The 16,047-nt window shown below is 39.1% G+C and overlaps 1 protein-coding gene across 1 annotated transcript; it reads left to right on the top strand.

The window, feature by feature from the left end:
* Nucleotides 1-10,212: 10,212 nt before the first annotated feature.
* Nucleotides 10,213-15,215, top strand: slc38a11 (solute carrier family 38 member 11; the record flags this gene model as incomplete). Its single annotated transcript, XM_083682109.1, has 12 exons — nucleotides 10,213-10,224; nucleotides 10,389-10,512; nucleotides 11,051-11,125; nucleotides 11,231-11,365; nucleotides 11,485-11,550; nucleotides 11,694-11,800; nucleotides 12,111-12,190; nucleotides 12,374-12,444; nucleotides 13,957-14,118; nucleotides 14,250-14,362; nucleotides 14,560-14,691; nucleotides 14,937-15,215. The coding sequence occupies 12 exons, from the start codon at nucleotides 10,213-10,215 to the stop codon at nucleotides 15,213-15,215; spliced, it is 1,356 nt and encodes a 451-aa protein (XP_083538235.1).
* Nucleotides 15,216-16,047: the final 832 nt, after the last annotated feature.

Genomic DNA, 16,047 nt, shown 5'->3' with positions numbered 1-16,047 from the left:
TAAGAAAGTAACAAATACTTTCCATACTGCATCTCTATGCCAGCCCATCAATGATCTCTTTTGAGATCTCACAGAAAAAGGTATTTATACTGTAGGTACAATAATTCGACATCTGCCATTTTAAATCAGACTTGAAGAAATGTACTGTATTGAGGAAGCTACTATTACAAGATACTTACAAGATAATCACACATCTCTACTATCAGATTGGATCACATATGGGATCTGGACAGGGCACATTGAAGACAAACAGCAAGACCTAATAAGTCTTAAGAGACCTGCCATGCACATTCATCCACACCAACTATCTGAGTGGAATCACACAATCTATATTGCTGGGGATTAAATGAGGATTTCACCTTCACCCATGCCTCAATGCCATCTATCCCCCTGGCAACAGCTATATCATACGATGTCTTGTTCTGAGCTCAGAGTTTGCATTTTGAAGCATAGCATCTCCGAGTCAGGATCAGAGACAGGACAGGGAGAGTGGCTGATCTTCTAGATAGGCTCGGACTGTTGTGACATGATGAACCAATAGGAATTTTGAGCTTGAATATACAAAGAGATTCCTCCTCATCTGCCACATGTAAAGTGTGCCATTGATAAATGCTTCAGCATTAGTCTGGGCTCAATATAAATCACAAAAATCACTATGTCTACTATGTCTACGACTACTACTATGTCATGCCAAGTCAAAGAAACAGAGAAAAACTCCCTGGATAGGAATTTACAGAAATTAAAATAGTGAACCTTTATTAAAAATGTCCAATAGATAGAAAACATATCCCATGCTTAAGAAGATAGTGGTCTAATAGAAACATTATCACAGCTATGATTTACCAGGTTGACCGTTAAACCAGCAGCACAAAAATGCAAATCGATACGACCCTGGATTTTTTATGAACTTCAAGTACCGATGATCTGCGACTCACAGACAATGTTAATGGCTGGTAGCCAGGCCTAATTTCCTTTCATTAGATTCAATTGTGTCTAGCGGTGCTTGTTAAAATGAGAGAAAAAAGTAATATAAGTTTTAATTACATAATTACCATTTACCACCCTGTTTACCATTTACCACGCTTCACAGTATCTGAATCATGTGCAGCTGTGCATACAATTCAGCTACTGTACTTTATGGTCTCTTATTCCAATTCATTATATTGCTGACTGCATCTGACACGTCAACCTCAAAACGAAAGCCAACATTTAAAGGGACAATCTGGGATTGGTACATCCATTTTGGGATTTTTAAAGTAATGATATATAACCATTGATTCAAGAAGAATATAACTTAGAAATGCCTCATGAGGTTAGTTCAACTGTCTTAGCCCTTCAGAACCCAAAATGTGTTTGTGTTACGCCATTCTTTGTAAACAATGTCATTGGAAACAAACACTGTTAATGTTAATTAAAAAAAAACATGATGAAGACTATCATTTTGATCTTATGGACAGTCAGTCCTTGCATCTATACTGTACCTGCTTCTTCCTTTAAAATGACTAAAACTGCATAAAATCAAAAGCAAAGCGAGATAAGCAGGGTCCTCTATTCCATACAGTACATCTTCCCAAAGGTAAGATAGTATATAGAATTGTGTATATTGATAACACTGCCCTGACGAGATTCTTCTTGTGAACCATAGGCTGCAAGTGGTCTAGTTAGTAGTCAGTAACAGGGCTGGTTCCAGACTAGGCAATAAGGGGCCCTTATAGGATGACTTGTACTGTACATAGTCAGTGGCATGCACTTTGGCTTTGGTGTGCCACAAATCTGTCTGCATGCACTGATGGAGCAGAGCATCATTCCCACACATGCACAAGTAGAGCAGCAGTTGTGAATCGGAGGGTGAAAAATTATGAAGCTGGCGCCTGCATTCTGAATAACAGAATCGATCATCATTCATAATGAAATCTGTAAGATTATTAAAGGGATAGTTCACCCAAATAAAAAAACAATGCAATTCAATGGACCCTAAGTTAGCATGTTTGAATTTGCATGCCCTAATCATCTAAAATTCTCTGAAGAGACTCATTTACTTGATTTAAATGACTTTGAGATGATTTGAGGATGACATTTAAACATGCTAACTTAGGGTCCATTGACTTGCATTGGGTTTTGGTTAAAATGCTAACAATTAGCTGTTTGTTACAGTGCCCAAATGAACAGAACCAAAGTGTGGATTGAAGTCTGTCCTTTCAGGGTAAGGAACCTATTTTTTGTGTGAATTATCCCTTTAAAATAATCTCAGCTATAAAATGATTAATTGCGTATTCAAGAGATGCAGGTGTGAAAAGTCTACATAACACATGAGGTAGTTTAAATATGTTTTACATACAAGTTTTGGGTAACTGTGTACTGTAGCTTTTCAGAACTGACCTTGTTCATCAACCAAACAAGAACACATTGATGCCATGGTGAATGCATAATGTCTGTATGGATTATTTTCTTTTGTATCCGTGCACCACATCCCAACAGATATATGATAATGCAATATGATGAACCTAAGACTTCCTTTAAGCTTTATTAAAGCTTAATTGATGCTTGAATGGCATGTGGGAGCATCTCTTAGATTCCGATGTGGTTAATGAAGTGCCAGGTTGAAGTCATGCCAGAAACCTGGTACCAACCTTTCTCTAGGCTCAGGGAGGCTGGCCTCCCCATTACTATTTGCTTTTTTGCCTTCCATATTTGTTAGAAAGCCTCTACCAGAGAATAGGAGTCACAATCGAGCTGCAAGACAAAAACACTGGCACAATCAATCATATCTCTTGTAACAGTGCATCTGATGAAATATAACATTACCCCAGCACACAGGAGTGCAGTCATTACATTTACATTTACGGCATTTAGCAGACGCCTTTATCCAAAGCGACTTACATTTGTTTAAGTAAGTGAATCATCTATCCATCAGTCATCATAAGATAAAGTAATCAATGCTCGGACCAGGGGCCATTTTTTTTATTAACAGGAGAGAAACTTGTATTGGGGGGTAGTGGGGGTGAAGAGAGGTCTTTAGGATGATGTGTAGAAGCAGGCATACAAAATGGCATAAAAATCGGTGGTCACATGGCTAAGAAATTAGCCAAGGCAATTTGGTATTTTCAATGGTAGCTATAACAAAGCCGTAACTTCGTTATACTGTAGTTAACGTTGATCGCCCAATAATGTTGGTACTCATTGTGAAAAACCACACACTTGAAAGGACAACAACTGACTATAGATATAAATCTTTGTTTTTAATTTCATATTGCAGGCACCTGATTTATATCTAAGGTAGGCCATTGCCCTTTCAAGTGTGCAGGTTTTCCTTGTATATTGGATACTGAGTTGTTCCAGCTAGAACCAGCACCTTGAAGAAGTGGCACTGCTGTGCATAGGGCTTTCACCTTATTTTTTGTTCAATAGTTTGTGTTGATTCGTGTGGATAATACTATATATGTGAACTAATGAGGGGATTACAGATGTTTGGGATTGAATCATGGTCACTGAGTCAGATATAGCTCTAGAGGTTACCAAAGGAGATTATTGAGAGTAACACTCAAGATCCAAAGAACAGGCACAGAGAACGTACACTGTGTGTACCAAATAAGAGTGCATGGTTGTTGAAAATCTCATGTTGGGTGTGTGCTGAATGAAACTTTACATTTGCTGTATATCAAAAGGTGGGGAGTTCATTGATTTTACAGAGAGGCCTACTCAAGCTTTTACCTCAATAACTCTTTTACAGAGAGGTCTACTCAAGCATTTACCTCAATAACTCTTTACACATGCTTTAACTCCCTAGAATAGACACAGTCTGGGTGGCTGACAACTACAACACGCCCACAGTATGTAAGCTAACATAAATGCTGTTGTGACTGGCTGCCCAGCACATATAAAGGGGGTTTCATATATAGTACAGCATCTAAAACACACAGACACAGTATATATATATATATATATATATAGATATATATATAGATATATAGATATCTGGCCTCCACTCACAATGAACAACTTGAGATTCAAGCTTCATCAGCAAGCTGTTGACATCATGACCTTGAGGTGGCTGACCCAAAATGGCTGTTCGGTTTCATTTGTTTCCTCTGTCATTCAGTGATCGAAAATGGCAGGCAGCACATTTGTTTTCTCAACCATTCACTGGACATAATAGCTTTGTCCTGTTGATCAACAGATAGTGATGAAAGGCCTTGACCTCAGGTCACCATTAGCCTTCCCCTTCATGTTTCAACAACTCGAACAGCCTCTCTCCCACTCAGAGGGAGATGACAGAAAACCCATGGGCCTGATTTCAAATCTCAATTTGATCTCCAACCTCATGCCTCAAGCTCATTCTATTCAGCTCAGAGTCACTCTGAGCTGAAGTGAACACAAACAAGTTCATTGTGATAATGCAGGTGTGCCCCTTGGGTGTGCCATCATACTGTTCCAGACAATTATAATTTCACACACGCACACTAATTGTAGGCCTAGTATGAACCAGCCTCTAGGTCTCTCAGTGAGAATTCCTAAAAAATCAAACCGACAAACATCATATTCCACATTGTGAGCAGAATAAAAACATACCTGATCGGCATACCAGGTAATGACAATTCCCCGTATTTAGAGAAAGTGGCAGGACACATACACAGTGACTTCGGAAAGTATTCAGACCCCTTCACTTTTTCCGCATTTTGTTGTGTTATAGACTACATTACATTTTACATTTTAAAATGGATTAAATTAAAAGAATTTGTCATCAATCCACACACAATACCCCAGAATGACAAAGCGAAAACGATGCTTTTGAAATTTCAGTAAATGTATTAAAATTGAAATACAGAAATACCTCATGCACATAAGTATTCAGACCCTTTGCTATGACACTCTAAAATTCTAAAATGAGCTTAAATGCAAAAATGTCATCAACAAATCACTCAATAAGTTGAATTGAGTCCATCTTAATGGAAGAATAATAGTTAAAGTTATTCTGTAATAAATATCTTTGTTTTTATAGGGTCTCTGATTTGCATAGGAATCAATTACACACTACGTATGGAGATTAGGATGTCACTACCAACTCAGCAAATTTCATAATTTTCTCTTGATCCTGACAAACTCCCCAGTCCCTGTCAGTGACAAACATACCCATAACTTAATGCAACTACCACTATTCTTCACACGAGAGACGGTACGGAAACTGCATTGTGTGCTAGATTTGCACCAAACTTAATGCATTGTAGTAAAACCAAATAAACACATTTCCAGCCACTTTCTTTGCTGTATCACTTGCATTGATTGTTGAAAACACAATTATGGATATGAGATAGATTATTTTCCACTAAGGGATTCTTTTTGGCCACTTGGTTAGAGACCAATTTTGTAGAGTGACTGGGATGATGTTGTACCATCGACTGTGCTTTTTCCTCTCCACCATTCAACTTTGTAGATTTTTGTAAGTCTCCCCTGGTCTCAGGGTCGCATTCCTGACAAGTTTTGTTCCCCTCCATTTGCTCAGTTTGTAATGACAACCTGATCCACACAGTGTGTAATTGATTCCTATGCAAATCAGAGAAAAAAAATACAGTTTTCGCTTTGTCGTTCTGGGGTATTGTGTGTGGATTGATGGCAAATTCTTTTAATTTAATCAATTTTAAATTGAGTCTATTTGACAACAAAATGTGGAAAAAGTGAAGGGGTCTGAATACTTTCCGAAGGCACTGTAGCATTTACAGAGGTCTCCTCATGTGAGCTAGCTACAAGGCCTTTTAACTATTTTCTCCTACACTACACATTTCATTCATCCACCTTGAAGGTTGGTGCAAGAATAGGATGTGCGCTGCCTCTCAAGTCAACAGACTGTGCTAACCAACCAGCTTTGGATTAGTTAGAAGGTATATTTCCCTGCTTTTGAAAGGAGCTTCAGTAGCTAGCTGCTCCTGTAGACTTCCATTCATTGTGCTAAGGCATTTAGAAATGCATCACTTTGACAGCCCGTAACTACCGTTAAATTGCATGCAGATGAGTTCATCTGACTATGGGTAGGTAGAAAAAGTTAATTGACAAAATGTCGAACTTTCTCTCAGTATGGAGTTAAATGGATAGTTCAACATTCAGTTTAACATATCTTCAGAGAAGATGTGCAAGACAGAGCCCTAATAACGGTGCTGCTGCTCAAAGATTGACAGATTCGACCGGATACGTGTCGCTGCTGTCCATGGTTCTGAAAGTTTAACGTCACTTGGTTTTGCATTAGTTTTTTTAAGGAAAATCCATTAAATCAAAGTGTATGCTATTGTGAAAAAAACACACATACTGTAGAGGCTATATTCTCCCCCTTGTGCACAATAGTTTGGACGAGATTTTTTAGATTCAGAAATGCCTAATATACCTCCGGAATGACTGCTGATTAATCGCAAGACATTCGCCCAGCAGAGGGGAAAAATCTAAAGGTCATATTCCTCACAATAGTCTACAAAACTATTACATTGCATGAGTAAATGTGCAAATTGAGTTAGCTGCACCAACAGTAAAAAAAATACACGCAAAATAACCGAGGGTTAAAAAGATGGATTTCAACCAACTGTTATCATCGTGACAGTTGTCACCAGAGACAATAATAAGATAGCCTATTGAGGTGTTGCTGCTGCAATATACATTAACCATTTTCTGACCAATCAGACAGATAAATAAGTCATATGTTAAAACATTATGATTAATGCATATCCAGGAACCTCATTTTGTCACTTGTGATCAACACATCTGTTTGACAGCTGTAGGCTATTTTTGAGAGTCATCTATCGCACGAGCGCTCAAAGTAAATAGTTGTTCACAACAGATAAGAGAAAAGGTGGTCGGAAACAGATAATACATTAAATGGTTAATTCTTATTTTGAATATTGGCCGCATAAAATGGAGATGAGTAGCCTAAATCAAACAGGTTACCTTATCCAGATATTCAATACGAATGGGGGGGTTCAGTCAGCGGCTGTCGCCATATTGGAGGCTTCAATTATTTCCATAGACTCAGAGAAGGTTCCAACGCCTTTCTCATAGCTAAATCCCCGCCCTGCCCAGAGAGTCTGATAGGACCAACATCCCCGAACCTCCCTTCTCATTCACGACAGTATGGGCAACACCTTAAGCGCTCACAGCCACTGCTTGCTTCATGCCCCTCTCTAATAAATATCAAATGTTGGCGATGAGTGAGCGATGCAGCAGGGGCGTCGGCGATAATGTAAGGCTATACTGTATGATGAGTTTGAATAAACTGATGTGTATGATTCGTTAAGATCATTTATGTTCAGACTGTAAAGTTTGTGGCATATGTCGCAGATAAATCAATAAAAAACATTCATTATCAATGTGAAAGTCGACATAGTGTATTACATCTCCAAATCCTTTTCGATCCTCTCTTCTTTCTTTGCCAATAATCATATTGTAGTCTCTACACATAGGCTACATGATACAGTACATGATTTATACCACGGCCTATCCGTGGATACCCAAGTGCACGAGTTTATTGCAGGTGGTATGGCCTTCAGTAAAACCACTCTGTTAATATGAATCTAATAGGTTGGAGTAGCCTACGTGGCAATGACGCTCAGGCAGTATGAAACAATCTGAAACAATCTTTTGTTGAAATCTGAGACATGTTTTATCTTCTTATACGAACACCAACAGAGGGGACAATATTATTGATAAATAATAAATTCTCTTCTCATAACTGCGGTGGGTAAAACAGGGTACAGTACTTTTCCCCTGGGATATGCCAAATGACACCATGTCAGAGGGGATGTGTTACGCTTGTCCTTAGTGTTCTATCACACTAATCGGTCATAACTAGTGAGATCACAGCATTAGCCTAAATATAAGCATCTTATTTGACCAAAAAAGACTAATTTTCTTTGAAACCCACAACTGCAATTACAAGTCAGTTTAATCCGGTAATCCCGTCTCAAAATGACTTTTGTACGGATTAAAGTTTTCTACATTAGGCTATTATGATAAACACATAGCACCACTCCTTCTTTTTCAAACAGAAGCTTTGACGCATCACTTTTGGAAGACCATGGCAGCCTATAAGCACTTTATATCTACTACTGAATAATAGAACAAGTCGACATAATAACTTCAGTTTATGGAAATCATCTAAAATACGCAGCAATAATGTTCACTGCCATTGGGCATCCATGGCACCCATTCACATCACCTCTATAGACTACTCACCCTAGTAAGCCAAGGCAGGTGACCCCGTCAAAATAATCGTTCACTCACGGTTTGATGTTGCTTTCTCCAATGTAAAAATATGTTTGAAGAACGCATGTGAATTTGTGATTTATTCTAATGGTTCTTCCACTCAATAGAGTATTTCCCAGAGACTAACAGGAGAGCGTGATCAAATTGTTGCTCTGTTCGTCTTTAAGCCAGCGCATTCTGGTGCGCTTCCGGTTGTTACCATTGACGCCAGAGATACTGGGATTTACGGTATGAGAAAATATGCTCGTCAGTGGACGTGGATTTCGGGAAGAGGTGATGGTGAACTGAAGATGACTCTAACCATTTCCGTTATTATTTTTTGAATGCGAGTTTCTTGAGTGTGGGTTATTTTCCAATATATGCTACTCTTATTTGACGCCTTTGCGTAATTGTGTCAATAACAACTGTCATCAATACTATGGAAAGAGTAAAGATCCTCACAACAATGTGTACACCCATTCAGTTCATCTAACCTGTTGAAGGGAAAGTAGAAGTTCATATACATAAGGCCTATAGAAACCACAGGCTGTATGTAGCCTCCTTATTGATATGTAAATTATTCAGACATTTAGCTTATATGACAGACATCTACTAAATAGGAGGGCACAGATATAGAAATGAAATAAGTTTGAATTTCAGTCAAATCTCCCTACCAAAATATCCTCCTCAGACCTTTGACTTCCATGTGTTCTGATGGCACCTGGTGGCTGCAAGCAGCATTGTTCAGGGATCTCTCTGTGTGTGTGTGTGTGTGTGTGTGTGTGTGTGTGTGTGTGTGTGTGTGTGTGTGTGTGTGTGTGTGTGTGTGTGTGTGTGTGTGTGTGGCCTATGCCTGTCTTGTGTGTGTGTATGTCTTTCAAACGAGAAACTATTTTTTTCTGACTTAATACAACAACTTGCCAAAAGGGCCAAGCGGGTGTAACAAACCACTGTGTGACATTTACAGACATCTCTGTTTTTCCCTGGGAGCTTTTCTTCATTCAGGGCACATGGCTGGGTTTCTGTTGCTATTGCATGGTTGGCCTGTGAGTTTCCACTTTGACCCACTTCTCTGAATCATCAGCAGCTACACTGACACGTTCAGTAATTTCTAGGACAAGGCACCATACAATGTAACCTGGACCGAGTTAAATGCCCATTCCTGGGCAGTACAGCATGCATCATAGCAAGTGATGCAGAATAAACTTTTAAACATGCAGTGATGAGTGTGATTCCAGCTAACGCTACAGATGTTTCAAATCATTACTTATTATTGAATTGTTGTTGCTGCTTTGTTGAGTGTGGAGCGAGATCCAAAAACATTTCACTTGTTTAACTGTATGCGATAAGTGACGAATAACATTTGATTTGATTTAACCTATTCATCACAATAAAGCAGTGTCTGTGTTTATCGTATGCTTTTTTTCATGTTTGAGAATATTTTTTTTTATGAGGAAAAAAAGCCTTGTTTGGCCAAAATTACCCCAAGGCCTTTTAACCATTCCCCATGTCAGCTGACTGGTCACATGGAAAACATAAATGAGCAATTTATATCTAATACTGTACATTACTTCAACTTTAAGTTTAAAACCCTAAAATGACAATTTTTGTATTACAAAAGTGTTTCAGTTCAGTTATCCCTAATTGCCCCCAGTAAGATCTGTAAATTTTAGATCCTTTTGCAGAATGGAATTACAGTATAGGTATTAGAAATTTGAAAACTAATCTTTTAATGCCTTAGTACAATACTTCACTCCACTGGGGTATGTGTGTCGGATGTAGCTTATTGTTTCAAGTTGATCACAGTAGACCAGTTAGCGGCGCTGTTACCATCGTTTTTTATGGGCAGAGTCAGACAACTTCTGTTCTGCCAAGTAATTCAATGCCATGGCAAAGACCCGAGGAAAAAAATCTGAGATTTTCCACGGTAACACTTGGAACACCTGCTAAAACACTGGAAAGGCAGGAAAAGCGGACTATTAGGACCTCACAATGGCTCAACAGGTAGGCTGCTAGCTTCCTTAGAGAGTTGATGACGGATGATGTTTGCTAATTTCTAGAAAAAAGTTATAATAACAAACTATATATAACTAAAAATATCAAGTAATACAGTGTTACCTTTTTGCGTTTGTAATTTACCCTTTCAAACCCTCACTTTACCCATTTAGTTGGACCATGGCGACATGAAATTATTAATTTCTCCACTCAAAGTAGCTGGAGAAGCAGGAAGAGCTTCGATGTCATCAGCTTCTTTTAATTTTATCAATTCGATAATAGGATCTGGAATAACAGGTAAATAATGCATTGCATTTGAAGCTGCATTATTGGGGTGTATGCAGTTTCACCGCCGCAGAATACTGTGGCCAATAATCAGATGTAAATATATAGGCATAAATACCCTTAATGAGAAGAGCTATTCATGTGATGCAGTTAATACAGTTTATGAAATCACATCCCAAAACAAGCAACCTATTAGTTCAGATAATGCTGGATCTTGTTTTATTTGTTAAAAAAATTGTTGTCTAAAATGTGGGTAATTGAACACTCATAGCTAGTCAACAAGCTCTTGGGCTGTAGGCCTTTTCTGCATCATATGACTATTGCCATGGGGTTTCCACCCCCATGCACTTCCAACATTCCAAAAGAAAGGTCACAAAGACTCAACCAGTTCTGTCCATTTCTGAAACAAAATCTAGAATTTTTCTCATATGAAAAATATAGGATCATGATCTAAAAAAGATATATGCTTGTGTCTGTTACATCTCAAATTCCTTGTGTTAGATGTGATATGAGAAATGTACACAAGTTCCATTTTTATGCATTTGTTCAGGTTTACCATACGCCTTGAACCAGGCAGGCCTTCCCCTTGGCCTGTTACTCCTGCTAGTGGTAGCGTTTATTACAGGTGGGTGTATGTATGCTTATGGTGGAACTTTGTTTAGTGATAATGATTGTAATATGAGTGGTGGTATTATGGTGGTATAATGAGTGGTGGTATTCTTCACTGCAGACTACTCTATCATCTTGCTGATAAAAGGAGGGAATCTTTCAGGGACACAGAGTTACCAATCACTGGTACATAGAACTTTTGGGTTCACCGGATTTTTGGTTCTGTCTGCATTGCAGTTCCTATACCCTTTCATAGGTAAGTGCTTATCTGAGCTCTTAAAATAAGGTTTACCTTACAGTGTAATCATGATAATGTATGTGATTGTACTGTGTATTGTAACAATAACATAACTTTTATAACAATTATTTCCATAGCTATGATCAGCTACAACATCATAACTGGTGATACGCTAACTAAAGTATTTCAGAGAATACCAGGAGGTAATTTTGATCCAAATTACACTTTAAAATTCTGTTGCATTTTCAGTTTTAGAAAAGTAAAGCTCTCGGCTTTGTTGATGATAACTATCAAACTGGCCAGACTTGTTGTGCAGTTTAATTGTTTCCATTTATCCTGTTTGCAGTTGGTCCAGATCATATCCTCGCAGACCGACACTTTGTGATATTAATATCCACCATTCTATTTACACTACCTCTATGTCTGTATCGAGATATATCAAAGCTGGGAAAGGTAGGCGAACAAGATGGAGGTTTGGATTGGTTCTATGTTGGGAATTGTTGTCAGAGTGAAATGCAATATCTAAAAGCAGGACTGTTGATCAGACACTTGCTGAATTCCAAATCGACCGCCAGGACACTTGTGCCGATCTGAAAAGATTTGATTGGTTTACGTTATGTGGTATTTCACCTTGCCTTTCATTGGCAGGGTGGATTTTTCACCATACTGGGTGAGTTTTTTTTGGAATTCAGAAAAAGTCATATTGGTTTAGTCCCATTTTGTAGAGTGAGAAACAGTTAAGCCTGTGTCTATGTGTTCCCAGGTGTCCTTACTGTCCATGGTGCTGACTGTTGCCATCCTCATCATAGTCATCATCAGATCAGCCACCTTAGGACCCCAGATGTAACTACATAACACAAATAGCAAGTTGTGCTTAATTGTATTTTGTTAAGTACATGGAAGTAATAGAGAAAACATCAAATATAAAATTGGATCATATTATATGTCAAGTAACCAACAAGTAATTATCAACAAACACTAATTGAAAATGACTTTGCAATATTCTTGCAATGACTTTGTCCTCAGCCCCCCTTCAGAGAATGCATGGGTATTTGCAAAATGGAATGCTATTCAGGCAGTTGGTGTAATGTCTTTTGGTGAGTTCTATCCCTATATTATTATATATTAATATGTAAATCTTCCTATTGTGTGAACAATTTAATTGAATAAAGCTGCTGGTGTAAGAGATACAAATACTGATTACATTAAAGGGACAATCTGGGATTGGTACATCAATGTTTCGACTTTTAAATTCATGACATATAGCCATTGATTCTTGAAGAACATAACTTTTCTTTTGGAGTGTGGTAGTCCCACTTTTGTATTTTGCAGTTGTTTTATTGGATAGAAGAGAAATACAGGGTATATCAGCAGGGCATAGGCCAGATTCGAACCCTTGTCAACATATGTGTGGGCATATGAGTGCACTGTAGGCCATGGTGCTAGACCACTGGACCACTCCAAGCCAAAAATAAAACTTATAAATGCTTAATGAGCTTAGTTTAACTGTCTTACCCCATCAGAACCCAAAATATAAGCTTGTTTTACTCAATATAATTGGAAACAAACACTTATAGCTTAAAAACCAAAGGTTACAAATGTAACACAGGTTCTCTGACGGAGATGAAGGAGACTCCTCACAATGGGACATACACTCTTGTGTACCCTTTGCTGAAGATCTCTAATCAATCACGCCGAGTACAGGCCGTGATGCTTGCAAGGAGATCCCCGCCATCACCTGTCCTAATAAAGGGACATATCAAGCATGCCATTTCATCCAGAGAACCACTCTTCACAAGCTCAGTGCGAGAGGGGCAATAGGGTGAGGGGTCTCCCTCATCTCCTTTAGAGAACCTGGGTTACATTTGTAACCTTTAGTTCTCTTTCAGTCAACTTGGTTTGACCCTTCACTATATGGGACCCTGCAAAACGCCCCGATTGCCTGGTCCAAACTAGTAACCTGTACGTATACAAGAATGTATTCTGTCTACATCACGTAATCTCCAAACCAGCACTACGGATGGTATGCACCACAGAGGGCACAGTCACGTCCAGGCTGTAAAATCTTTGAAAGGCATGAGGAGAAGCCCGGCTGGCAGCAGCACATATCTCCAATGTGACTGGGCTGTCGAGGGCGACTTCGGGATCTTGAAGCGCGGAGGAGGAGGTCTCATGGTCAAGACCTGGGCGGGGAAGGGTTCCTTCACTAACCTCGGTCGGTCCTTGAGAGGAAGGACGGTTTTGTAGACCCCCTTGTTCTTGCATCTCAACTCTTGCCTCCAGATCCTCGAGAGCCACTCCACATAGCTCGCAGAATGAGGAGTGGAGGACGGCGGTCCGTGCATGACCACATCCATTCTGGCAGGCCCTGGGACCTGCCTTTTTGGTGTGGTGTCCTTGGATCTAATCGAAAACTGGAGCCATGTTTCCTGAGGAAGAAAACAGACACACAGTGGTTATTAAGGAAGTTGGTATGCGCACTACAGTCACTACTGTATGTGAAACACAATTGTAAAACTACCGCTTGAGTGAATTTAGATGCCTAAAAGCACACACAGATATGTTACTTGAATAATAGATGTTTTCTATGATACCCTTGTGTCTTGCAGCATTCATTTGCCATCACAACAGTTTTATGATTTATGGATCTCTGGAGGAGCCTAGTCTGAGTAACTGGTGTCGTGTCACTCATGTCTCTGTGGGCTCTGCTGTGATCGTCAGTGGACTGTTTGCAGCCACTGGCTATGCTACATTCACTGGCTACACACAAGGTAGTAAAATACTGTAACAAATCACACTGTGGACTAGAGCAATGTCATGGAGTTAGACCGAAGCACATCCATATACTGTATGCAGCCTGAGATGTTCTTTAAACAAATAATCATGTTTTTTTTTTTTTTAGGTGATATCTTTGAAAACTACTGCAGGAACGATAACCTGGCCACCTTTGGCCGCTTCTGCTTTGGGATCAGTATCATAACCACGTTTCCTCTGGAGTGTTTTGTGACACGAGAGGTACAGTACTGTACAGAATGACTGTCCCCCCTTGTGATAGATGAGATACTATATTGTGTAGAAGTCAAGTTAATCATCCCAAACTAATTTAAGTGTGCATAGCCTATGGGACCTCATCCCCTAATGTTGGATGTTCATTCTATGCATTGCAATTCACTTGTGAAAACCAGCCCCTCATTCTCTCCATATGTTTTCAGGTGGTAACCAATACCTTTTTTAATGGAACTCTTTCCATCCCTGTCCATATTGCTGTCACCTTGATTATAGTTGCAGCATGCACAGTATTATCCCTGGCCTATGACTGTCTCGGTGTGGTTCTGGAGTTAAATGTAAGTCCAGATATTGTTAGATTGTTGTATCTTGTTTTACTGCATTTTATTTGTATTTATTTCTTTTTTTACCTTTGTAAGACATTTTTGTGTTCAAGTTTTGATAGTGATTAGGTAGAGTTTGCCTTTAAGGACAAGTGATGACAAGGTTGCCCTTAGTTTTTCTATTTTGACCACATAAAGCTACATTTAAATGGTTTGTTGTGTTAATGTTTAATAAGTTATTTTTTAACCATGTGTTTTAGGGAGTTCTGAGTGCCACACCTTTGATTTTCATAATCCCATCAGCTTGCTACCTCAAGCTCTCCCCTGGCCGCTGGTTCCAGGGTGAAAACATCATCCCATGCATCCTTATTTTGGCTGGTGTCTTTGTCATGATAACTGGTATGACCTTGACTGTCCTGTACCCCCAAACCTGCTCTCATGGTGCCGAGATGTTCTACTGCTCAGACTCCAATGCCTCCGTAACCACCAGCACCACACCATCCACAGGGCAGCTCTTTCTTTTCAACTCAACAGCCTGACATGATTTAATGTAGCATTTTCATCTGGTGCCATTTATTTGTAGTATGGATATGACTTTGTATGTTCATTGTTTGTATTAACAATGTCATAGATGAATCTATGTCGAATAAGTGCCATATGCAATATCTCTGTGTATCTCTATAAAAATACAATTAACGTTGTGGCTATGGTTGTGCCTTATTTTTTTTATTTAACAGTACAATTATTGTGTAGTAGGCTACCTCTTGTACCTCTCAAAAACCTGCCGCATGATGTCGCTACAAGTTGGATACACACAAAAAATGTGTCTCTAGAAAACATTCATATCCTCCATCTGGCCTTCGCAGGTCACTAAGGTTGCAATTACATACCCTGTACACGTCATCATTACGTTCACTGTACCTGTAATCATGTCATATTTTTAAATGCAAGAATAATAGTCAGGGGGAGGGAGGAAAGCATGCTTGATGCCTTTATCAGTTTCAAAATAGACTATTTCAAACAGTTATTAATGTAGCCCTACTCGCCTCAGTGCATTTAAACATTTAGGCTTATGTGAGAAATATGAGCAATAGACATAATAGAAGTGGAATCATAGTAGTGCCACTGTACTTACAATGCATTTTTGGAAGTCTAGCCTACTTTGTAACATCAAACGAGAAAGGGCACATAACGATTTTAGTCGTGCTTTATCGACACAATGAAGGCACAGAACTCCGTAATCCCTCTGGAACGGAGAGATGAAATCACCGCGGGAAGGAAAAACTGGATAATTCGACGCCCCACTGAAAGGGTTGTAGCCTACACTCGCTCTGCAATGACTCCACCGATACGTTTGACTTCGATGCAGTT

The sequence above is a fragment of the Argentina silus genome (assembly GCF_951799395.1).
Source record: "Argentina silus genome assembly, chromosome: 12".
NCBI lineage: Eukaryota > Metazoa > Chordata > Actinopteri > Argentiniformes > Argentinidae > Argentina > Argentina silus.
The sequence above is the reverse complement of the archived record's forward strand: the minus strand, read 5'-3'. Positions and strand labels throughout refer to the sequence as shown.